General features: G+C 36.6%; 1 protein-coding gene across 10 annotated transcripts; it reads right to left on the reverse strand.

Moving 5' to 3' along the window:
- On the reverse strand, nt 1–26,545 carry LOC136832561 (membrane-associated progesterone receptor component 1-like). 10 transcript variants are annotated; one of them, XM_067093577.1, is made up of 6 exons: nt 26,422–26,545; nt 16,631–16,927; nt 12,882–13,043; nt 10,232–10,381; nt 9,086–9,189; nt 1–6,101 (listed from the first exon to the last, which is right to left on the reverse strand). In XM_067093577.1, exons 2-5 carry the CDS (start codon nt 16,785–16,787, stop codon nt 9,086–9,088), a joined length of 573 nt encoding a protein of 190 aa, XP_066949678.1. In that variant the 5' UTR covers nt 16,788–16,927; nt 26,422–26,545; the 3' UTR covers nt 1–6,101. The 10 variants fall into 10 exon arrangements, with proteins under 10 accessions (XP_066949678.1, XP_066949676.1, XP_066949677.1 ...); XM_067093575.1 differs by lacking the exon at nt 26,422–26,545 and adding an exon at nt 17,164–17,287; XM_067093576.1 differs by lacking the exon at nt 26,422–26,545 and having other exon boundaries at nt 16,631–17,236.
- Between the last annotated feature and the right edge of the window lie 502 nt (nt 26,546–27,047).

Here is a 27,047-nt window from a genome sequence, read left to right on the forward strand (position 1 = left end):
AATGTGAATGGCAATGTTTTATTATAAAAAAACAGCAGCAAATTTTACATCATAGGCAGGTTTGAAGCCAACATTACAATCTGTGAATTTCACATCTCGTGTGTTTTCCTCTGTTGAGGCTTGGAAATTTTTATATCATTAAGTAACTGGTTACAAGAGCAGACTACATATACTGTAATCCAAGGGAAGGAATATAATATCAGCTGATTTAATTTATGAATGTTAGGTGTGATGATGTCACTGAAACCACTAGGTTGTTAAAAAATTACTTCACTGTGAAGTTATCTAAAACCTTGAAGTTAGTCTCACATTGATCTCTCCCTTGGTGGCCCATATCATATTGCTGATTTTGCTGTTGCTTTGTATCACGACCAACCTACCAAAGTTAATAAATAGTTGAACCAGACCGCAGAATTAACATTACGTTAACATTAACTCTAATAAAGCTGGTCTGATGGGTTTTTCCTTATAGATACATCTTTATTGGACAATGTACAGTCGACCCCCGGTATTCGTGGGGGATGTGTACCACTACGCCCCTGAAAATAGCTAAAATCAGCGACTACTTAACCCCCCCATAAAAATGCTTATAACTGCCTACTTTGATAGTTCAAAACACCAAAAAAGACCCTCTAAAAATGCTTATACCTGGATATTTTAAGTTTTATCACAAAAAGTGCATTTAGTCACGAAAATACGAAAATACAGTAATTAGTGAATATTTCTCTAAGAAAAATACTGCAAATGGGCAAATTTTCCGCAAATAATGTGTATATACGTTCGACAAAAATCCGCGAATAGGTGAAGCCACGAATCCGGAACTGCGAATAGGAGGGGGTCCTATACTACGTTACTCCTTAAAAATGAAAAATTTAGATAAACTGAAAATGCTGAAGATTCTGACAAAACTTACTTTGCAGATTTGTTTCCAAAATCTGACAGTTGTTGCTGAAAACGACATAAAAAAATATGTTTAACTGTTCTGTATTCTGTATTACATTCATGGGTCAAACAAGGGTGACCAATTAAAAGACAGGATATTACTCCAATGCAGTTCTTTCTAAAGTGTGAAAAACATGATCATTTTTAAGCGTTAAAATTCAAATATACAATTATTAATAAATTTTTAACCAAAATATATAACAAAAGTAGAAAATCTCACTTGACATTAAGAGTACCAACACTTTCCTCCAATATGTAGGCCAGGCATAAGAGTCGAATATTATAAGGTTAAACTACTTAAGAAGTTTGCATGGAAACAAGGACTTGAATTGTCTGTTCCTTAATAGCAACACTGCTTCAAAATGGACGTTCAACCGACAGCTTACAAAACTAGTAAATAAATCTGAACTCGGGTTCTGTTCTTGAAGGTGCGACGATAACCGAAAATCAGTAATAATAGCACCGAAATCCCCACTTATCGGTGCTGATAACCGGGGATCGATGCTGCTGATAAGTGGGAATCAGCGCCGAAAATCCAGTTATCATCACCACTAGACAAGCACCATAAAACTGGATTGCCGATAACCAAGGTGCATAATTTGCAGTTTGACACACAACTAATTACTGTACAGTACACTTTTTGTTACCTAGATGCTTTTATGTATTCTAACTCTCTGTATTTGTTATATCACTCAGTAACAGTAATTTACTTCAGAATTCCTGTGGCCTTCCATGTGACATTCCATGTGACGCTCTCAGATATTAAAGGTGGATGATGAAATGTAAATAATCACTTGCACCTCTTTTTTTGAAACAATGTAGTCCCAGTTTTTACTTCCTTCCCCCTCTTACTTCTCTAAATAAGAATATGACAAAATGTGACAAGTTCATATGACCTGGGAAGGTAGAGCACATTTCACAGATATAAGCAAATACCTAGTCCTCAGCCCATGTCTATATACTGGTACATTCATCATACTGGTGTAATATTCTTTAAAGCATCATACTTAAGTGATGTATAATTTCCTTCAATAAATGTATTGTTTAACTGCTGCTTTCCTCTCTTCCTAGCATTTCTTCTTTATTATCTACAGTATATCTACAACGGCATCTAAACCCAACCTTTACAATTTTCATAAATTATGACTATTACCTCCTATGTTCTCACTAAAATATACAAGACATCAGTAAAAGAAATGGGTCCATATCTAGTACCCTTCCTTACTAGCAAAATGAGAAACAGTATAGCTTTATATCAGGTTTAGGAATTCCAGTTTTCACCACAACAATTACTACAACATGGCAACTAAGAGTTTGTTATATAGTAGTAGTTAAATAAAATCACAGGAGTTGCTCTCTCTTCCATGAGCTAAATATTATTCTATGTAACTTTATGCTTTACACTTACACAAAATTAGCATAATTCAGAAGTTATCACTTTGGCCTTTAAAATTTTATCATGAATAACAATACTTCTATAAACTAGTGTGCTTGCATAGTTTTTAATCAATGTCACAAATTCATTTCTCAAAAACATGTCTTGAAAAGTTTGTACAAAGTTTAATGTCTTAACATTTCATATTTTTCAAGGGATTTAACCAAGCATTAATTAGCCACTAAAAGAACAAAAAAATCATCCACCTGAATGCTCATTCTGCTTGATGAATTGGGGAGAGATTGCACAATCATCATTCAAGTTGCATTATCTTGGTACTTTTGATAACTTTCATTAGTTAAAATGGGGAATGTTACTTGCATACAACTTATAATGTCTAGTAAAATCTATTAACTTTGAAGTGTGGTAAATTGTATGATTATGAATAGTTTAATCAGAACAATGATGTAACATTTCACACACTCATACAGTGTCTGAAGGGTTTGTTCTTCATTGTACTAAACCTTTAGTAAACTACTTAAAAATTTGAAAACTAAATGAACTGAAAATGCTGAAGACTTCAGACAAGTCTGCTGCAAGGATTTGTCTAAATTTTCATTTATACAGTATTATTAGGCAGATTGACTCTCCAATGGCTGGTCCCCGAAGGGTTGTCTTTTAACTAACACTTATGTTTCACTTAATAAATGTTTTATGTTTTAATTATTAGAAAAACTAAAAATGTTAAAGATTCTGACAAAATTTCCTTATATGACCAATCTCCAGAGCCTTATGTTTGATGTTTGTCGAAAAGTAGATGATCACAATGTTAAATGTGTTGATCTGCATTCTGGGACTGGGTGATATGCATTGTTCATTAAAGAACTCAAGTAAGCGATTACAGCCAATTCAAAGACAAGATAAAAATGCTCCAAAACAGGTGTTCTTTTTGACAAGAACATCACCACAATCCAATAGTTTAATCTTTTAATTATTTAGTACAAAATTAATTATGCCACAAAGTCTGTCATTTACCGAAGATTATAGGCTGTAGAGACTGAAAAAAATAACTGATATCAAAAGGTATATTTGGTTTAGATATAGTAGTTGCAGCCTTGGTTGCTTTGTCAGCATCCTTGTTTCCCAAATGCCTACGTGAGCATGATGCAACATACTTCAGTATCGATACCAGTTTCATATAAATTGTGGAATGAAAAAATGTTGGACACAAGGATTTTCAGGACAACTCTAAAGGACTTCTAAAGTACTTTTAGTCACTGTGGTGGCATGTTTTTAATAGCCTTACCCACTGACCATATTGCAGCCAATTCAGCTGTAAAAACACCGCATATTTAGTAAAGAGAACAAACTAGTTTAATGAAACTAAGCAAATCCTACACCTTAAATTACTTTGTGAACTTATTACGAATGTTGCTAATGATCACTACACAGATCTTTCACTTAACTGTTTGCATTACAGGATGGACACAGGTAACATCAGGTGACAAAAAGATCCCACTGTTAAAAAAAAAAAAGCATCTTTTTTTGCCATTCTGACAGCACGATTTTTACTTGCTATTTCCTCATGCAAGTCCAGTAAAATCTGTTGCATAACAACTGGAACCTAAAATGGGATTTTAAATTTTCAACAGAACTTCAAACAAGTTTCTAAGTAGTAATGGGAAACAATTTACATTATAATTATTTGGCTGATAACATTGATGAAACAGCTTAAGCATTCTTTGTAAGTACAGTTTAACAGTTTACTGTGAGCTACTTGTATACTCCTTTTGGTGTCTTGACATACCTAAACTACCACCTTAAGATTTAATTAAAATAATCAGAGAAAAGTGTCAATTGAATCATTTGTTTTATTTTGTAAAGTGTAAACACATTTCAGTTATTCAACTTCTCCAAAATGTGCTTGGGGTTTAGAGTCTGTCAACTTGTAAATAATATATGTTTTGACTATGGCAACATAAGTGCTTTGTTAGCTGGTTTGTTATAGTTGGATTTTTGTTTTCCCACTAGTTTCTCCATTATGATTCATAATTCTAGACTTTAATGCCAGGAAATCTCAACTGAACCTCATTAAAACATTTAACGAAAACTCAACTTCATGTAATCCACAAAATGCCCGTCAAAATTGCTAGACTCCTACTTTACTAGTCTTTCTATGAAAAAGAAATATAAAAGATATAACAAGATAGTCTAGTAGTTCCATTACCAGATATGAATTACAACTTTTCAGATAAAATTGCTTCCATTAACAAACCTCTTAAAATGGTACACCCAAAATCTCCTTACGCATACCTTGGCCCTTTGAGCATTAAATTTCATCAAATAAAGATGTTAATATCGTGTAAATGCTCATAATATTCATTACAACTTGTAACACAAATTTCTTAATCTGTAGTCATTAAATGTATGTATTGTATGATTATCAATATACTGTAGTATATCTACACAATCAATGACCACTTTACTGAAGATAAAAGTAACAAATTTTTTTTCAGCTAAAGGTCTCATCTGAAAACTCTATATCAAATCACTGAAATCAAGAGATCACTACAATGCTTAAATAAATATCAAAACTCTTCTTTCAACTCAAGTCATAATAACCATAAAACCATTCCAACTTGCACAACTCAGAAGCTTTTAGCAATAAAAAATGGAAAGCAAGCTCCTTTTCCAAATGCAAGCAATTATTTCTCAAACCCTTTCTGCAAACTTTTCCACTAACTACAGTTACTCATTACTACCATGAAACTTTCTATCTTCTAACATAACTCATGGCTACATGAATTAAAAAGCAAATAACTAATATAAACATACAATTCTTAGTCACAGATATACAGAAGAAATGAACTGTACTTCCTCTTCTCTTGTAATGATCACTTTGATCTAAAACAATACAGTAACTTAAAATTACAGCATCTTTAGTTGTGCCACAAAATGTTAAGAGCACTCTCAAGTCCTTCCTAATTTTCTTTTAGGTACAAGTAACCAGGGATGTCAAGACATTACAGGTATGTGCAATATGGTGAAATCAGCCTCTCCATTATTTGAAAAGTGACTTTATCTAGTTGCCAAGAAATACAATACAAAGTCAACCCACCACCTCGGGAACCTGTACCAGTTTTTTCCTTCTACCTTTTTCTGTTGCAGTTCTGCTTGTCTACTGGCTTCTGGGGTAACAATGTTTACCAATCTATCACACTGTTTAACATTTATCTCCACAACATATATATTCATTACAATTTTGTGCTGCACTATTATACTTTGTCTGCTACTTAATTTCTATGCTCTTTCTCTTGCACACATTTTCAGCTCCCTCGTTTGCCATATACCTATGAAAATAGTTATACCTAATGCAAAATATGTGATCGGCAGGCAGATTTGGAGGACGTTTCATGGCTTGGCAACTATGAGCGCACTAAATATATATACACACATATATGTAAGATATATATATATATATACAGTACAGCATTATTATACAAGACTATATTAGAGAAACCCATACATTTATCTACTCTACTACCATACAAATTGCAGTACATTAAAAAAGGCTGAGGTTTCACCAAACGTGGTTGAAGAATAGGTACGAAAATAACTCTGAATTAGCACTCTGAAAAGACGACCACCGAAATCTGTTGGTCTTTTCCCTTAAGAGTCTGTAAGTAAGGCTTAAGTTTGATTGGAGGATGATGATGATGATGATACTGATGATGATGGTTTGGATGATGAGTTCTCTTAATCTCTTGCTGTAGAGCTGAACCTCCTGTGTGGTGTTCAATTCATGGAAAAGAAAACTATTGAGACAATCAATTAAGAACCACAATTTCTATGAACTATTCTTCAGGCACTTCATTTGTCATGCAAAATATCTTGCACAGAAACCAATCTCAATATACAACTGCTTGATTATTACAATTTATCACACATGCTATTTTAAATAAATAAAAAATTACACAAAAAATGAAAATTCTCAAGAAATTTCCTCCCTTTTTCTGAGATATGTACATCATTTGCATGAGTTACCTGGTAGTAATTTTCCCGCAGACACTTTTAAAGATGATGCCATATTTACCATTTATAAGATTACAATAATCGTCATGTTTTCAATATTTAAAGGGTAATAGCAATAATGAAAAAATACAATATAGCTTTTGAATGTTCAATAAAATCGTTAACAGAAACATGGGAACAAAAGCAAGGCAATAGAGTTGTCTGGAGATGTCTAAGTTCCTGATGAAATTTCATTACTAAATTTATTTTGCCTAACAGTAGCTGTTAAAATAATATATAAAAACCCCAAGATTCCAAGATTACAATGATTTGAGCTTTTGCTAACAAACACAACAGATGTTACAACAGATGTCAAAACATTAGGTTTCTCGTTTATCAAATATCTCCGTAATGACTGTAAAAACAAATATCTCCGTAATGGCTGTAAAAACAATCAGGTACCTAATGAAATTGTACACTACATAAGATGACGAAACTTCACTAAACAAAGCAATGTATCATACTCAAACTAATTTTAAAAACAAGGACTTATCATCTTACACTGTTCAAAGCAACACCACTTACAGGTTAACTAATTACCTATATATACAAATAAAGTTGCAAGAAATGCTGCCGTGAGCAATGCTGCTTCATTGTGCATAGTGGAGCTCCAATTAAACATCTGGGTAACATACGACACCTACAGGTCTTGCCATGCACAGAAACTGATTGAAACTAAAAAATCAAAATGAGAGCTAAACCACTGCAGCAAAATAGGTTGACAACCTTCACGGCTTTCCTCACTGTAAGCTCCTTTGGTTACTGTCATGGATATATGACAGAATTACTGCCTAGTAAAACTACGGTCCAATGCACACAATCCTACACAGTAGAAAACCATGAAGCCACTACATGTAGGATTTTCAAGTAATGGCAGCAAATCGGTGGCATTAATTTTTGAATTTTTTTATTATGAAAGATTCTCAGTTTTTGTCCTGTAAATTTCCACAAAAACTGCCCAGACAAGAGTAGCTGAAATATAATAATACAGGACTTGATTCCAAGGACACAATACTACGAGTGATCCAATTTATATATAATTCTTCCTCCTTCAAGTAGCTCCCTGACTGTGTAAGTATACTGCTTCAATGTATGTAAATTACTTCTAAATGCCCAGTGATCTTTGCATATTCACTTACATTAAGAACATGAATATTAAAATAACTAGTCCTGAAGTAAAAACACTCATTAGCTTAAATGTTATGTTCCTCAGACTGTATTTAGCTGGTAATTGGTGTGGAAAATTAAGTTCATAATGAAGCTAAATAAGCTCAAGAATGATATGATATATCCTTGAAAAATACAGTGTCCCCTTTTCAGTATCGGTGTTTGCACATGACTGAGTCCATATTTTCTACCATTCTTTGGCAGGTACTCCACTGAAAGAAACTTCTAACATTAATGATACAACTATATTTCATTGAATGTGGTGTTCACCCACCCTGCTCGTAACTTACATGGAAGAACAAAAACTATTATACTCTGTTAGCAGGTCTGCACTGCTGCTAGCACACACTGGCAGTCTCCTGGGCCTGGATCAACTCTTGACCGAACCATTTCAGAATTTGGTTTCATTACAACTGAGGCTGTCGATATGTTCATAAGGTCACATTTTTTTAGGCTTATTTTGAATTTCTTGATGACTTAATTGGAATGAAATTACTTTAAATATTTTCATAAATGAATTAAATTTCCACGATAATGTTTTAAAAACTATCTTCCTTCATTCCAGACTTTCCTTTTGAAGTAAATTATTGTATGACAAAGGTTAATAAAAATAATCTTGATGTTGAGTACATAAATAAACTATCATAAAAGTGTAGGACATTTTCCCTCTTAAAAATAAGGGTGTTTCTTATACAAACAGGATTACAAAATACATCCATGTTACAGTAATAATTTTGGGAATTAGTTCTTCACACTTCTTAGACACAAGTGGCAGGGGCAACTACTGTAAACAATATTCATATAAATGGTAATAATTTCATCATCTTTAAATAACAGAAAGTATCCGACTGGATTACATTCAAAATTACTTGAAATAAAAATAATGAACTTACACAAAATTATATATAAAACATAATTATCAATTCATATAATGCACAATGCCAACCCACTATAAAAATTATTCACACATTCTAGTATATTTTTCTGTATAGCACTGCTAATCGCTAAGTTTTTGGAAGTGTTAAATAAAAGTTCTCGCAAAAAATTAAACACCATTAATTTTGAAAAGCCTTCCTGGAATATACTGAAGCAAAAATTTAGTGACATAACCCACTCAGACAAAGGAACACACTTTAAATAGATGCCTGCTACACCTGTGTGAGATACATAACTGCCTAACTTCCTTCCATTCATACACGCACACACACACGGTACAAGACAAAAGTACACTGGTTTAAATCTGTACAGCATACTTTTGTCTTCTAATAAAAGTCAAATAAAATATAAAATCTACTCCTGATATTACTCTAATGGAAGCATAGTTCAATTCAATGAAAAAAAAAAAGCTATGAAACGCTAACTCAGACTTTTAATAAATCCATATAAAATACTTCATCGTAACTTCATCTTAAACGATAATGATTAAGAGAAGACTTGACAACTGACAAGTTTCTTGAGGTCTGACAAAATCGTAATATCTTAACTTCAGTAAATTTATTCTTACTTTATCGTTTTTTGTTTAAAGCATACCTAGTCATCCTTCTTTGTCTTATTGTTGCTTCCCTCTTCATCATCAGAGTACTCAGTTGGAACTTCCCCCGGTTTCAGCAACTTGCCAATGTAATCATATTTTTCTGGAAAAAAAAAAATTGGAAAAATCAAGTAAGACAATGGGAGTCATGTCTAAAATATATTTTTCATGTTGAGAATGCAATACATCTGGATTTTGAATATGTTCCTGGTTACTTACAAAGTACTTTATCACTGATTATTTATTCATTCATAATAGCTACTGAAAGTACTGGAATGGAATACAAGGCACAAGATCAAGTTAGAACTGTGCCAAGCATTGTGACCAACGACATGACCGGAGGTACTGCATCTTGACTCATCCTCGATATCCAGAAACTTCTCTAACTCATAATTAAATATGTTCACTGACTGATTCGTGATGGTTGAAATGCAATGAGTTTATTTCATTGATCTAAATAATCAACTCTTTACTGCTACTTATATTAACTATTTTTCTGTCTAATTGCACTTTATCCTTTCCCATCAAATTCAAACCATCTTAATTCTCCTTTTTCATGGTAAGTGTCCATGGCTGCTGGATAGAGTAGAACTAGGCTCACGCAGCTATCATATTACTTTCTCTTTACTAATTCATAGTTCTCCCCTCTCCCATTTGCTCTTCTTGTACATTTCTAAGATCAGAAGTCCTTTACCACACATATTATATTTTATAATCACAAGTATCTTGTGCGTCACTGTCTGTTACAAGCAGAGGATTCTTTTTAGCCCTATTATCACATATGTTATTTCTTATTTTGAAAGTGCCTTTCAATCATTCATGTATGTAGGATCCTTTTTTTTCCCCAAGAACTTTGTTCCCTGTATTTATATGCTATGTTTTGTTTAAACTAATTTGCAATCTCTCCAACTCACTCATATATCTTGAAACATTTCTTTTGTTGCTGTATATAGTCATCTACATATCACAGCTCCCAGCATTCAACCTCATTTATCTCCAAACAACTTGAAAATACTGAAACATTTCTCTGTGGAATGTAATATTTAAAGTATGTTACAGCTATTGTTATCTTTATATGTAAGTGAACTTGAAAAAGCTTTCAAACTTAGCATGAACCTGAACAACGAAACTTTTCTCAAACTTACCCGTAAACTGCATTTCCCACTCTCTGACGGAGTCCATCTGCATGCTGGAGAGATCACTTAAATCGTCATACTCATCTTTGACATCATTGACACTAAATGTTGCCAGTGCTCTGGTGGCGTCATGTCCAGCAAATGCAGAATATGGGCCATCTGGGAAAATCAGAAGCAGTGATTAAATTCTAAAACTAACCATTACCAAATGCACAACGTTTTTATAACAGTTTTTCATACAAACTAATCAGCTGCATGTCTACCTCAAAGCCAGTTCTTAAATGTTCCACAGATTACAACTTCCTGCCTAACAAACAGAAAAGTTACATACATATTTTTATTCCTAAAAAAATACCAACTATCACCTTTTGTACACGAGTACCCTTCAATGCAAGCTGGAAGCTGCTCGAAGGTAATAAGGTTGGTGACTGGTGGTTGTACAGGGTGTGGGGAAATACCCCTAACTCACCTACTGTCACCAGAAACTTTTTCTTTGACCACCTTGAAGACCAAATGTCTCACTGTGCTTTTCTCTACCTTGCTGTCATTGAATGTTGGGAGAGTATTTGGCTTTGTGTGTGTTTTTGGCTGTCTGCTTGTGGTCTGTTTTTCCTTTTTGTTTATTATGGAGAACAGACATAACCAGACATTGCAAGGTTCATGGGCAACCTTGCAGGTACTTCATGTCCCCCACAACGCTGACCCTGCACTTGTTGTGCTCCTTCTGCTGGGGGAAATTCTACTTCTGCATTTTCCCTGCATGGAGTGAATTGGTTGGTCGGTCTTCATTGCAAGGAAGAAGTTCTGCATGAAGAGGAGGAAGGTTAAGGAGTATTTGCTGGCTTATCAGGGGGAAACACACTCCTAGTGATACCGCAAATTATGCCAGTTCCTTCCTCTCTGCCCCTACTGTTCCTATTTCCTATCTCATTCCTGCTGCAAGTATTACCCTCCTCTCAGTCAGGGGGGTAGGTTTACTCATAAAGAGAATGGATCTTACCACTCTCTCCTCACGGGACAATTCAGGTGCTCAGACCAAATAGGAGGCACTGACTCTGGTACCTCCTTCCCCTTTCACACTGGCTAATGGTCTTGATGTTCCAACAAGTTGTCATCTGTGGAGTTTCTGGTACAAAAGATCTGGCCTATCCTTAACTTCTTTTGGAGTTTTTGGACCATCAGGCAGTTGCAAAGGAGGGTGGTTCATGTTCTGCTACTGTTGTTTTGGTGTTTGCTACAGAGGGGATCCTACTGTAGAGGCGGTTCTCCCTGTAGCAAATTCTCCCGCTTCTGCTACAGCTGCAGTAATGACAATACCTGCCGCTACCATTCCTCAACAGTTGGAAATGAGCAAGACTTGAGCCAGGAAAGGAAAAGAAGGGTTCATGATGATCTTCCTCATTCTCAAATCCCCTCTCCTCTCGCAGGAGGAAGAAGAAGATCAGGAAGACGAAGAAGTCTATGATCTCTAACAAGAGGTCCCATATGGCTTTGTATGATCACTCCTCACGGTCACTGGAAGGCATTACTCCACGATCACCTACAGTGAACATCTAGCTTCTGGCAAGGTACGCACAGGCTTCAATGAGTATATGCAGTACCCTGTCCGATTGGTCAAAATCACACTTAAAGCTGCAAACATGTTTGTGTGCACAAGCACACAAGTACTGTACACCAACAGGAACAATCTTGTGAGTGTCATACAAAAAAGAACCGCAGTGTGAACATCCTATTTGTATGTACTCTGTTCAGCACTGTGCTAACACACACTGAACATGAGGATAAGAGTGTAAGAGTGGGTCATCTTAGTATTGGCTTGTACCAAGAGGGACCTGTCACAAAAAACCTGCTGACCACATCTGCTGAAAACACCAAAGTAAAAGGGACCAATCCCAAAAATGTCAAACTCGGTGCACTCTACAAACATGATGAGAATCCCTCATACAAATTAAGTATAATACTACCACAAGCAGCACTTGACAACTCAAGATACCTGCACTGAGGCATCTCCATAAAAAAAATACAGCAAACAAAATGCACAGAATACAGAAGCAAAAATTAATGAAAACAAATTAAATGAAACAGCAGGAAAACAGAGATAATCCACCTATCAAAAGATAAATAAAAGCAAACTAACAATTTGCTGAAATAACAAGGTGAACTTACATAGATTTTACACTACTTTCTAAGAGCCAATAAAAATCCTCTACCACTGTAACTATAAATGATGCATTTATTTTCTTAACGACAAAGATAAAATGTGCATATTGTACTGAAATAATGCAATGAAAGAAAAAAGTAACGAAATAAAAAATCAGCAAAGGCAAGGGAAACATGTGAGCTTACAACAGGTCAACCAACAGTTTGTCACTGGGAACCTCCATCTACCATAGGAAAAGCTTCTTCGTTTTTCTTGTTATGGAAGGAGCGTCTGGTATTTGCACAGACAAATGAACTTGCTCCATAAAAGTAATGGGTTTATGAGCAAACTAGTTTTCTTAAACAAATTACATATAACTACACTAGTTATAATAGTTATATTGGTCAGACAGTTTAGAAAAACTAAACAAGCGCCCCCTCTGTACCATGAATTAAGGCAAGCCTTAAAATTAACTTTTAAAGAGTATCACATACTGAACAGGAAAATACCGATACATACCAGGTCCATAAAATTTCCTTCCTCTGGTGGCATCAAATATTTTTGAGTTAACTGCAACACACACTCGTCCGTATTCTCCAGTGCCGTCATACTGTTTAAGTTGTTCAAGGGTCATATCCTGTCTTTTCATTTTCGGTATGGGAGGTTCAACAGGTCCAGATGCTGTAAATGAAAATAAATTATCAGTAAATGATTACCTTAACTTTGTACTAGCAATCAATACTTGAAAGTGATTGCTCCAAATTTCTTGTAGCTACATTTACATAACTGATCAGTATACCGTCTACCTATGACTGAAACCTTATTGTTTCAATAATAATTAATGCATCAACTGTCTCTAATTTTGTTTTTAGACTAAATATGTTTAATGAAAAGAGCACATTATCTATTTCAGAGTTACTTTAATACCTCTCTAATATCACATATCTTTAGTAATTGTTCCTAGGAATACATAACAAAGCTTCTTATTGACATCAAACTAGATGAGGTCACAGGGTACGGGGACTTGCTCTAAGATGACCCTAGGGCTGTGGCAAGCCACGGCCAGGCAGTGAACAGCATCATTATGCCATGAGAAGTCTTCTTGGACTTCTTTCTCCAACAGGAGGAAGTGAAGAAGACGAAGAGGACAATAAAAAAGAAAAGGAATGCTTGCAAATTCCTCCCTGCTTCTGGCTGAGTCTAGCTTTCCCCTGGAATAGGCAAACTGGTCTAGGATTGTTGTGACATTGCTTCTTGTCAAATGCACTGTGAATCATGCTGATGGGGCATTCCACACAGCAGAATGGATTGTAGCTTACTAGCTGCTGGATAGCAGGAAACCCTCTGATTTGCAGAACATACTGCTAACCTGATTCAAGGAACAACAAACAAGGAGCAACTACAGCAGTCTGAACAACTGCATTCCCTCCTACGTGATCCCACTGACAAGAAGGGCTAAAGAAAGGGCATTGATTACTTTTCCAAGATCATTAAGAATGCAAATGGTCATACAATCTCTGTTCCAACACTGCTGACGGGGTTCTGAAAGTTGAAAAACCTGCAGCTTTACATAGATTCCCTAAAGTTAGAGTTGGATACTTTCCAAAACAAGAAGCTCACAAACATTGGTGAACCTCCTTGGTCTGTGGACATGAAAAATCTGACCTAGTAGTGCCAATCACTGAAGAACAATTTGAGGTAGTCTTAAAGCCTTGAAATCAGGATACACACAATTAGGTCTTGAACATGCATGCTGACCTACAACTGAATCACCTACACTTTGTCTACCTGAGCTCCCTTGATCTTGCCAAACACATCCTTTGAGCACCAACCTCTTTGTGATTTGCGCCAGTTGGTCAGAGGAAGGAGACAACAAGCACATAGGTCATGACAGCTGTTGCTCTCTCTTACCTCACATATCCTATAAATTTTGTCGTTACCTTCCATAGTAGTCATCCTATGTAACAAAGGCCAAATAAACTTCAAACCAGGAACCCAGAAATGATCCAAATCAGTAATAAGAAAATGCCAATGGTCACAGATGGTTCAAACTTAACGATCCCATTAATTTGATAGTTTTCACACTCCACTGCACTTCTGCCTGATTTAGGAAATACAGCTGTCATAATATGGAGATAAGATTTATTTGAAAAATTATCTGTATGTACAAGATCATCACAAGAATCCTAAGATTGTTGTAAGAGACATAAGTAGACAATTCAAATTCATAAAACATGAACACTTGCGGAGGGATGCTAAAGAAAAGCTCCCTTCGCCAGGATGTGACTATTTGATATGTGAGCAACCCAACATTAACAAGAGCTGCCAAACGCGTAGAAAAACCATGCACAGAGACGGCTTTTGCTATGGAACATTTAAAAAATGAAATCTGCTACATGACCTGGTTGTGCAAGCACAGAAGTGAAGGACATGCCAAACACGCCTTGAGCTTGCACAAAGCAGCAGCAACTTAAGTTATAAGAACAGTAAAATGCCTGGAGAATATGCAAGACCATATCCAAAAGGATTTTGATAAATCTTTGGGTACAGTTCCAGGGAGAACATGATTCCCCCATAATACTAGATATACTAGGGAAGGGTGCTAGTCATGCTTTAGTGGGCTGGTCGTAACTACACAGGATGCTGATAGAATATATAGGTCAAGCAGATGGACATGTATGAAAACTCATGACTAAACTAATCACTTTTACTTGAGCTCCATCCCAAAGAGAAGCAAGGAGCCCCCCAAATAAATCCCGGATGATCGCCCAGGGGAGAGACTCCTGACCATCTGCCTTCACGAAAATAACGCATAAAGACAGATGGCAGGTAAAAGGTCAGACCCTTGTTCCTTTTACCTACCTGGCAGCCTCTTGTTCAACCCCCAGTGCAATGGTAAAGGGTTCTATAATAACAGCCCAAGAGTCGATGCCCTAGCAGGTGCCCAATGCCAAAGCAAGCACAAAAACTCTGAGATGGAGAATTCCTAGTTTACCCCAAGGCTTGCCAGGGAAAAATTCCAGCAACTATCCAATCTACAAAAAAACCAGAATCACACGATGCCATCAAGCCACAAACAATCAGGACATTGGAGGTCAGGCCCACACACCCACAATCAGGATCCTGGAAAACAGACAATAAGTGCAGGCACCCCTACTCTCTTAACACCTCCAAAGTGCTGACAGATAAAAGGGTAGTCAGATATAAGTGTCACTGCTGGAGAAGACAGAAGAAAACACCGAGATACAAGTACAATTCTGATCTGTTCTTGGAAAACAACAAGACGGAGGGAATTACAAACAATAACTAGCTCCTCATCTGGAGGTCTGGGTGGTGGTTGGCCACCAACACTCGTGGCTAAACGGGCAGCTTCTCAGAGTGATTCAATCCCAGTACGGGACTCAAGACCAACCTAACGCCAACAGAAAGGAACACTTAGGGGAAATCCTTAAGGATAAACCCTATGAAGGCACTCAAAGCACCCCTCTTTTTCATTACTCTCGTAGGAACCCAAAGCACTCCTCTGTAGATGTTCAGACCAACAATCGTCCCCTTCAGGAAAAGCAACCAAAGACAACTGTTTCATCACAAACACAAATTTTTTCAGTAAAGAGAAGGTTAACATAAGAGGCTAGTTTAACCAACTGTCTGCTATATGTTATTAGCAAGGCAAACCTGAGGACTTCATTACAAGACCTTAATATGAAATTAAGTTGCCAGAGTAGAAGGAAAAAAATTACATAATTCTGATAAGTAAACAAACACAATAAACTAGCTGTCACCAAAGAGTACTGAATAAATACTAGGGTTTGTATTCCCGTAGGTAAAATGGAGACGACATTAGCTTATTGGAGTACATAATTTCTAAATCATTGCCCACCAATATTTCATTAAAATAATCTACGTTTGTAATGGATATTACAGGCTAGACTGTTAAACGCCATACGCTCAGCTGCATTCATCACATTATAACCTCTAGCCTAAAATAATGTCCATTTTCTGGTTGTAGCCTGACAACTTTCCCAGCAGGCTGAAGGTCTAACCGTAACCCTGTAGCCTGTATAAGCCTGACAGCCTAACAATTCCAACCCGCACAGATCATTTATTATTATGCACGTATAGCCATGCGATCAATTTCACCCACTGACAACTACTACTACAATATAAAATATAAAAAAACTTGGCTACTGTAAACGCAAAAAAAAAAAAAAAGGGGGGTCCTTTCTGACAGGACCGATCCCCAAAAACAACCCGGGGCGTTCTCGTACCTTTATCACTGCCATCAGAAGAACGTAGGATTTTATAAAGGAGAACGACACAGATTCCAAGAAGGGCGATGTTCACCGGGGAAGTGAAGATTTCTACGAGGAGAGATCCCACGAACGACTCGTCCCCTGGTACGGGTTCTTTGCTTTCGTCCGCCATGATAGCAGCCTTAGTGAATGAATAAATAGAACGCTTCTACTTCCTGCTGTAGGTTGGGGAAACGTTACGGCGGTGTCTCGGCGGCGCTGCTCTCCCGAGAAACAATACACTTTTTTGGGTCCCTTCCAGGCAAACTTATTCTGAAAATATAAGACCTGTTCAAAACCGAAAGCAGTCGATGTAAAAGCTTACAAATTTAGATTAATCGAAGGTGTAATTTTGACACGAATATGCAAGCGGAATCAATTTTTTTCCCTTCGAGGAAAGCGAAAGCGATCGACGTCGTTTTTTTTTTCATCTAAAATTGAATGTGATACATATAAAAACCTTATAAAATTAGAAAAGGTGAATGTATAATTTTGATATGAATGTGTACAATGAATTATTTTCTCGAGAAAAGCGAAAGCGATCGACGTCGTGTTGCCGAGGGAAGGCAGAAAATACAACTTGAGTCGGAGTTGTGTACACTGTCACCCCGGCCAGCCCCAAGTTGATCTTTGTATCATTACGGGGCACATCTTACATCTGATAAGTTCAGCACAAAAATCTTTGCTGGGCATATCTTATAACAGATAAGTAACAAAATTTACCACTATCGGTACACCGATCTACTACTCTCTCTCTCTCTCTCTCTCTCTCTCTCATCAACAGTAGAAATAAATGTTGGTAACTGATTGTACTTAGGAATTTTTATCATGCTGGGAGCTGGAATATGGCCTAGCAACTAATGCGGTACATTTAATGTAACTGAAATTTTTATCTCTACTAATCAGAGAGGAATGTAACTTGCTGACCGTCTCCCCCTCCCCCACAAAAAAAAAAGACTCTCTTAAGACGTCCTTCACCAAAGTCGCGATTTTTTTCTCTTTTGCCAGGCATACCGTCGAGTAAAACTGTTGGAGGCTATTTGGGGTTTATATAAAATAAATCAAACGTGCTAATGTGTACACAGGTGTGTTTGCATGCTCCTACGTGAGGCGCCGCGCGTGTGTGTGTGTGTGTGAGAGAGAGAGAGAGAGAGAGAGAGAGAGAGAGAGAGAGAGAGAGAGAGAGAGAGAGAGAGAGAGAGAGAGAGAGAGAGAATATAATATGTAGGGATTAATTTTTACTTCAGAGTCGTTTCTCCTGGTAGAAGGAGGCTTGAGGAGGAAAAAACGATAGCTGATGATGCTTGTGTAAAATCCGGGTGCGATAAATAAGTGAAAATAAGCAAACACTTCCCCAACTCCAAAGCAGCTTTAAGCACCTACAAACAGACTCATCAGCAGCAGCTCGTTCGCCACTTACGTAGTCTGTACCCAAACAGTGACCTCTATCTTGCACTCACCACTGAAATTTTGTGAATATTAAAGCACTTTCATAAAGAGTTCTCTTCATTCCGCCAACACAGGAAATTCCAAGCCTCCCAGTCCTCCTTGTGGCGATCTGTTTCTATTTTTTCATGACTGTTAGGCCTAACGACCTTCCTCTGTGGGTAGACCTAACCCTTCCTCCTTTCTGTAAATTCTGTTCCCTTGTCTCATTTTCTTCAGAGGTGAGCTAGGAAAGCGCGTCATGTTGTCAGTCTCATTGACTTTTACTTAAGTAAATATCGATCTTTTGGTTTATCTGCAATACCACCTCAACACCCTTCGATTGATTGATTTTTGTTTTAGGTTACGCTAAATTTTACCGCATTCGAGCTCTGTTCCTCTGTACATTCCAGCTTTTGCTTTACTTTATATTTTCCATTCTACAACACCTGCAGAATTCGTTATTTCTTTTTCGCTTAAACCGCTAAGACTAAGTGAATCGCATTTACTCTCGTGTTCCCTTCCTGACTACCGACTTTCTGGATTTTTTCGACACTTTGAGACGCTTCCTTTGGATTTTGTGGCTGCTCTTTTTTTTTTTTTTTTTGGTAAACACTGTATCTTTTACAACTCCTCAGTATATAAGATTACATACTTTAGTATTATACAGTTAAGAGGACATTTGTGTACATACATACATTTTATTATGGGCACATACATTGACGTGCTGTTATTAGATCGAGTGCAGACTTTTGCTCATCCGAGAGGACCGTAAATATTTGTGCACATGTTCGGTTGTAAGCGCATGCGTATTTATTTGAACACTTGTCGTCAATACTGACGAAGAAATTTAAATGAGTCTGCATTTGCGCCGCACTCAATATATCGGTTACATTAAGGACATTATTTATTTAAGTTCAAGGCTTCCCTGTTAATTTCTTTTTAACAAAGTATGAACTTGTTTCGACAAATTTCAGCTCGTCAGTTGGCCACCTAACTCATTATTTTTATTTCTTAAATATACTCTGATAAACTGCAGTTATTTGCATTTAAAACGACACCACAATGAATAGCCTAACATGGAAATAGCTTTGTACAGACCTATCAAAGATATGGAACTCTAAGTCTGTGAAAGAGTAGCATAACCTTTTTCATTTATCGATGTTTTAATATACAGAAACTAGTAAAAGACATTGAAATTTTTGTACGAAGATCAAGGTTAGACTAAATGTCTGCAAGCCCATATATATATATATATATATATATATATATATATATATATATATATATATATATATATATATATATATATATATATATATATATATATATATATATGTGTGTGTGTGTGTGTGTGTGTGTGTGTGTGTGTGTGGTGGGGTGTCTGCAGATATGTGTCAAACGGTGAAATCGACAATCAGGTTCCCTCATTCAGTTCAGTGCTGTCTGTATACTGAATATTTTAACATTACTGAGCAACTCCGTGATATTGATTCCGTATCTGGTATTTTCTACTTGGACAGAACATTGTACATACTGTACTGGCGCGTTGGCCAGGTTATTTAATATGCTGAGGCACCTTTGTTGTACGGGAGTCATCGCATTAATAAAATCTTTCCTTTTAAAGAGATACTGACTTACATCACTGCAGAGAAGCTCTTAGGTTGGTCATAAAATTCAGACAAGGGTCGCTCTTTCTGAGTCCTTGATACTCTCTGATGTTGTGACGTCACGACAGAATAATAATTATGCTGGCCGAGCTCTGATGTTGATCTTATTCGTAGGCAACAATTCACCAGACATTGTGCAAGACAATTAAGCAGTGGCGCATTTTGGAGTGGCTTGTGAATAACATGAATGATTTATTCAAAATTTCCTCGATTGCAATCTTAAATTATACTTCTAGTTCCAGAGAGGCTTTTAAGTGATCTCAGAATCTTGTAGACATAAAACTGTGAAAGACAAAAACTCTTAGGGGTCAGGAACCATACTATATCAATAAACGAGATGAGGAATTCGTTGCAATTCGGCTACTCTGATGCGTTTGGTCTGTCTCAACCCATGAAGCTTGAGCGCGCGAGCGAGCGCGTTTGTGGAAGCAGCGCGCATGCAAAACAACACTTTTGTTTACGCTGGTGGAAAATTGTCTCCTGTGGCGACGCCACCTTTGATCCGTTAATCTCTGTTGTCTCCCTGCTTTCCTTACCCATGCTTCAGTCACCCCCTTAGAAATGCATTATTTTTTTTCGTCTTATCAAATGTACAGTAGCTCAAACTGTGAATTCTATTGCCAAATATTATACGATACATCATGAGCATAGGCAGATTTACGCGGAATAGGTCGTTTCATGTCCAACGGTTATTCTATAGCAACTTACAGTTCTTCACTTTGACCACGTCCGTGGCCCTTAGAAATCCTCTTTGCAAGGCAGCGAGTGTTACAAGGCCTGACCTTCACAAGCTAGCCTACACTGCTCCGAAACAGGTTAGTTTAGACAGCGTCCCATCGGGTACCGGTATTCTCTTGCCCTATTGCATAATCAGTAAACATCGTTTGTGAGGCTAGACTAAGTTGCAAATTCTTGAGTTTCCTTCTTGGTAAAATATCCTCGGTTTCCTGAAAGTACTCCTTTTGTGTTTGAGATTCTCTATTTGCATATTAAATAATAACTCTACCTTCGTATTGCATAAAACAATACATATTTATTTAGTAAAGTCTAGCTGTTTTATATAATTGAATTCTAATTCCCTATTGCACAAAACATCACATGTTGATTTAGTGCTAGACTCAGTTCATGGAGCGTAGTCTCGGTGACATTTTCGCTCTCAGAATTAAGTAGTCGCTATGCCTGGGCATTGGACTGCATAATTATATCATATCCCCAGTGTTTCCATGTATGTGGTAATGTATCGCATATGTATCGTATCTTGGGATAACAGAAAAATTTGACACATCTGGATAAACTTTTTTCATTTGTTGGTAGTTTTTGTCAAAGCAAGCCATTCCGTGTTCATGCGTTCAGTTCATACAGTCTGGTAACCGCAAATTTGAACGATGGAAGTTTTATTGAAGATTACTCCTATTCTTGGCCGATTAAGTTTAGGTTGCTTATAATTAAAAGAAGCAGTGAGAATTTAATCATATCCGTGGGTAACATTTAAAGCTAAAATTAAAGGTTTTTTTTTTTATTGCGCATAAGGAACTTGCTCTACATACAAGAGGCCGCTTTTTAGGATAAACTGTGCTACACAAATATATAAGAAATAAGAATGTGAATACTATTGTAACTGCTAACTGATCTCACTGTACACAGATCAAAGGAGAAGGAACATCACTCTAAGCTCAACTTTGAGTGCAAATTTGAACAGAAATAAATAAAATCAAAGTGCCAGCTAAATAGGCAACGGGCAAAAGGCTCGATTTTGTTGGGGAAAAATTGAATGTTCTACGGACTCATAATTTTTTTTTCTGGTAGGTATAGACATGGTTTAGCAAACGTTGGAATAAGGTTGGTTATGGTATGTCCACAAACAAAAGCCAATATTAACCTACTGCTTGAATCGGAATCAATATTAAATATTCTATACTTGTCTGATTAGAAGCCTTTCTGGTGCGACTGTAGTATAGGCCTAATGGAGATCTTAGACCCATGATGCATATTAATGGCACGATCAGATGTCACTAAAAGGTATTCTGGGGGGAAAATGAGAGGCTTTGGTTATTGGTGGGTTTTGCAAAAGATTCAGAAAAACATTTAGAAGTAAATTTTCTCTCATAGACTCCATTTGGAGAAAATGACAGCGCAATGTGCTCTTTAAGTTACCTCCACGTGATGCTTGTGTGCATATGCTAAAGGAGAAATATTTAAATCTTACGGGAATTTATTTTAAACACGTATCTTTTTCTTGACTTATGGTTTTTTAATATAATGCTGTGTAAGGGTTTTCAGATTTCATTACTCATAAGAAACTTTATTGTATTGTACGTTGCTATTATGCCAAATGTTATTTTGAGGATGCTTTACTTTTACGGTGTTGTAATTCTCTAGACCTTGTTCTCAAGATAATTCAAATTGGCATTCTGGCATTTTTTTAAAACTAATATACAACTTATGTACTTTTCGTATGGATGGTGCTCTGTCGCAGTTTCGAGTAGACTATGTAAATTAAAATTCAGACTGGGAGCGAAGGCCGTAATGAATTGCATTCGGATGAACTTCCAGCTTATCGCTCAAGGTTACTCCTCAGCCGGGAGTTTCCTGTCACTATGGAGTAAGTTTTACAATAAAGGGTAAAAGATCTATTCTTGTTGTATTATTTATGACCCTGGAGATACACTGGATTACGAGTTTGGTTATAATGAACAATGACATTAATACAATGACGTAATAAGAGATGTTTTGAGTAAACCATTTAAATGACGGTTTTGGAAGCTGACATCCCTTGCATAGTCTCATAAACGTATTCCAACATTAACTGCAAATCATTCAATTCCCTATCACTTCATGGTACAGCAGGGAATGTCCGAAAAAAAAATCCAAACAAGCTATAAAAACGAATGGGTTTTATCCTGTGTAATTACCTTTATCTTGCCTTGCAACGATCAGCAGATCTTCACTAACCAGTAAACATGAAAGTGTCGAACTAGCATAACAATGGGTCCAGTCGACCTGTTGTCATGGCTTTGTTTATGAAAATGGATTGGCTGCTCACAGATCCAAGACAATTCATGATTTAAAATTCTACAGAGAAGAGTCAGTACCGATTAAGACATAAACGAATTTCATAAGGAATAAAAAAAAAGCCTACCTTCAAGGTCCAAAGAAAAAGGTTCATTCACATGCGCAAAGCATCGTGTGCTATGTTCTTTTTGATGAGACGAATGAACTGAACCAGTCCCACGCATGGTCAAGGTACTATTTTCTAACAGAAAGGAATGAATCATTTCAGTGAAATTAATGAAATATTTTGACGAAAGCTTAAACACCATAAAAGGTCACTCTGAGGTGAAAATTTAATTCTTATCTCAGTAAGATTTTCTACGACATAACCATGGCTCTGCAACTAATGCTTATGATGAGCTTCGTCGTAATTTATTTTAAGTTATTGCAACTCTCTCTCTCTCTCTCTCTCTCTCTCTCTCTCTCTCTCTCTCTCTCTCTCTCTCTCTCTCTCTCTCTCTCTCTTCCCAGTTAAATTATAAGGTACTCGTTATAATTTCAAACCTCCACTAAAAGAATATCAAAAAGAACAACAAAAATGCTAAATTAAGAAATTCCACATTGAACACAAAAACATACTTTAAATATCTGCAAATCATGTATGTATTCTGGACAAGAATTCTGCTTTTAAAAGCTCTAGAGCTACGCCTACGTCATCGTATCCAATAAAAGCTTGTTCTACATTTTGTTAGCCAACGTCAATTGATTGCTCTGCGGATTTCGTTAGCTATTATAGTCACCATGGTGTCATGATATCCAAACTCTCCCTTAATCTTGAGGCATGCAACTGATAGCATTGATAACTGCTTTCAGTTCACCAGATTTCATATCAACTCTGGTGCGTTTTTCTTTTTAGGGTATAAAGTCCACAAAGTGATACTTTCGAGTCATACTACGTCACCGGTGGAGATGAACTACAGTTCTGTGATTACTGTTACTCCAAAGAGGCCATACAATAGCTAACATCTCTCAATGTGTCATGACAAATATGAGATACGAGATCCACCCACAAGGCTTTGAAATTTTCGTCTTACAAGTCATCACGTGCGAGCAACCTCTACAAAAATTTACACTCTGACGCGTGTACTGAGTCAGTCATGCTAAGCTGCAGCCTGCAAGCGCTAAGCAGGGTTGTCTGTTCACCGTTGCCATGCAATTTCTTGATTACCAGCCTCAGAGCATTTGAACTTATCGAAACAATCAAGACACAAAACGAAAAGACACCAATTTCGTGCACAGAGGATTAGTAGGTTATTTGAAGGCTTTATAAGAGCAACGATAGAGCACAAAAGGTTAAAAAACCATGAAAATTAGTTTTTATAAGTTTACAATTTGTACTTTCGAGAGCAAATGGAACGAGCGAAATCTAAATAATCAAGGTCAAAAGAGATTATCAGATTATCACCCGCGATGAATCATAATCATCCCAACATAAACATAAGCAGTTCGTTGGGGATGAGATTTCTTTTAAAAGATTCCTACAAGCAAAACAGTAATATACAAGCAATATACAGCATATGCAATATTCTGCTTATCAATATTCGGATGGCAGTATCTCGTAGCCTACTGTAAATCTCTCCCGGCGGCTTACATTAATTTTTTTATAACCCATTTTTGCTGTTTAATAAAGGAAAATAAAATAAATTTTTACAATAAGTTATCCCTGGAAAGCAGGAGATATATTTGACGAATTTTCCCAAATCAGAAAAGCATAAAAACATCGCAACGCAGACAAACAACAACTAATCAACTCTGCGAGGTAGAATATTTTTCGAAATTTCAAACCACAAGCATGTGAAACAATGACTGTCATCATGACTCGCGATATCAAAAACATATTTATGACATCAACCATGATTAACAAAATTGAAGTTAATAATCTATGAAAAACATTAACAGCACGCGGTCAACGCTTGAATTCGATGTCTAAAGCAGAGAATGCGAACATTAAAGGTGCACGAAAGTCTAGGGGAGAGTTACTCCACCTTCCAGATGACACTCGACAACAAGCTCCTGCTTATGCGTCGGTCGGTAATAGGCGGTGATTTATATAAGCATCTGAATATGTAATTGGTTCAGTTGGCAATATACCAGTGTTTACTCTTCTGTTATTTATGATAATGGAATATTTAACGGGAAACGACGTTTTTAATGAATTGATGTAGTGATTACAATGGAATTTTTAGCAATATTCTTATAAAAAAAGGGTATAAGAAAACAATGTAATACGTGACGGTAGGTTTGACTTATTCTCTACAACATTCTACTATTGTTGTAGGAAGGTGCGGGAAACACAATCATGTCACGCAATCATTGAAGATGTTTAATAATAATCTGAAGAAAATGTTGCGTTTATTTCAATTATTTTATGCATATCCACGTGAAGTGCGCGTTGACACTACGGTGATTCTCAAGTCATCTTACGGTAGTCTTACGTAACGAGAAGGGGTTATAAAAAACGAGCCGTGTGACTGCAAGGCAATTTGAGATTACCCTTGATATAAAGTGGCTGTTAAAGCCGGTCGGATCAAAATCTTTAGAATAACAATTCGTACGTAGTCCGTACGTAAAAGTATTTGACTGATAGGCTATACTTTTCAAGATGTGACGGAATAACATTCTCTTGCTCGATGTCTGTCTCTCTCTCTCAAGTGGATCATTTTTTATGACTGTCAAGTAGTCTTTTATCTCACCTTATCTGATCTATCACTTCAAGAGCCTAACGTTCATCCTGGTCTAAATGGTTTCAGTTCTGTTCTACGTTTCTTGACTTGACGAATTTCGTAATTAAACAAGATGTAAGCTGGGCTTCAGCTGATCTCCTGAAGTAAATAAAAGCAGATGACACAAAATGCACTAGTTATGCTGAACTGCGCTGCATTTCGTGATCTTTGTTTTATTCTTTTTGCAGAAATTTGACTCTAAATAATCCTTCGAATATTTTTCACAGACTAAATGAAGCTGCAAATCAGTCCATATGCTTGCATTAATTATTTATATAAACAGAATCTAAGTGCATCCCATGGTACCTTTTAGGATACTGATTGGTCCCTTGTATCAGCCTTGCTTAGTATTACTTTTTTGTTTTTACTTTTCGGGAATCATGGAAACATCTTCACACGCATTTAAGAGCATTGGGGATTTGACCAGCATTTGCTAATTTTTGTATTAGAATTTCATCCATTAATCTGTGCTCCGTTCACTGTGAATAAATGATCTCTGCCGGTGCTTGTACTGACATTCTATAATTAATCTAATATCTCATCAATTTTTAAACTGATTGGGAGAGCACTAATCTTACAATCAACATCTCATGGCCAGGTATGCTTTCGCTGTCTTATTGCATGTGTAGAGTTTTAAATACCGCAACTTTATCTCCGCGTATGCTTACCCCATATAAAAAATGGGAAAAAGCACGTTAAACGAAGAAGATAGAGTAAAATGCCGAGTGGATTCGTACTCTTGTACTGTAGTGATACGGGCTATGGATACAAAATGATAGAGGTGATTAAGCCTAGCACTTTAAATTATTGCTACTGTTTTTAACTGGACTTTGGAATAACCCCTTCATTTTAAGATACGTTCAACAGACCAGCCTCCACACAAAAATTTCTGACCTACCGTAGAACAGGGTAGCCTATGGTATTTCTGTAGTGTTGCGGGTCAGTAGAATGTCATCTTACGCAACTGTATTCTTAGCAGCAGCTGTCTAATATAATTCTCTCCTCTGTTTCTTTCTTTTATGGTTACCTAAGGGGGGAAAAAGTACACTGTAATGAGCAAATCCTGACAAAAAAATAAATCGATTTAATGACAAGCGGTTTATTCAAGAGGGCAGAAAACCAAGCAAAGTCCTTTTCTGCCAACGAAAACCTCTGCTTCAGCATCCAAACGGTTCTCTACTACAAGAAGGAACCTATACCAGGGTGTACTTTGTGGAAGAGCACCCTTTGGGAAAGACAATGGCTTGAATTTTTGGGAATCATGGTTAAGAAGAGGATTTTAAGCTGCAACTGTATTAACTACTTGCGACAAAAGCCAGTTTGGCTAATTAGCTTGCAACATGACAAAGCACCATGCACTGTGAAAATAGAAGTAGAGTTATTTTTCAACGTGCATGCATTCATACAGAATAAGCCATGCATCTACACCCGACAAATATGAGAATTATGAATGAATATAAGGCAACTCTTGGGTGATTTGTTCTGCAAAAAAGAATACAAATAGACATAAAATCAACTCTACCG

Source organism: Macrobrachium rosenbergii, chromosome 50, assembly GCF_040412425.1.
Source record: "Macrobrachium rosenbergii isolate ZJJX-2024 chromosome 50, ASM4041242v1, whole genome shotgun sequence".
NCBI classification, from domain to species: Eukaryota; Metazoa; Arthropoda; class Malacostraca; order Decapoda; family Palaemonidae; genus Macrobrachium; species Macrobrachium rosenbergii.

Excerpts from the sequence above, each read along its gene's own strand:
- LOC136832561 (XM_067093577.1), bottom strand. The coding sequence starts at position 16,787 with ATGGCGGACGAAAGCAAAGAACCCGTACCAGGGGACGAGTCGTTCGTG. Across the intron at positions 13,044-16,630 it reads TTCTGATGGCAGTGATAAAG|CATCTGGACCTGTTGAACCT; the intron begins GTACGAGAACGC and ends TTTCATTTACAG. Across the intron at positions 9,190-10,231 it reads GTGGGAAATGCAGTTTACGG|AAAAATATGATTACATTGGC; the intron begins GTAAGTTTGAGA and ends TTTTTTTTCCAG.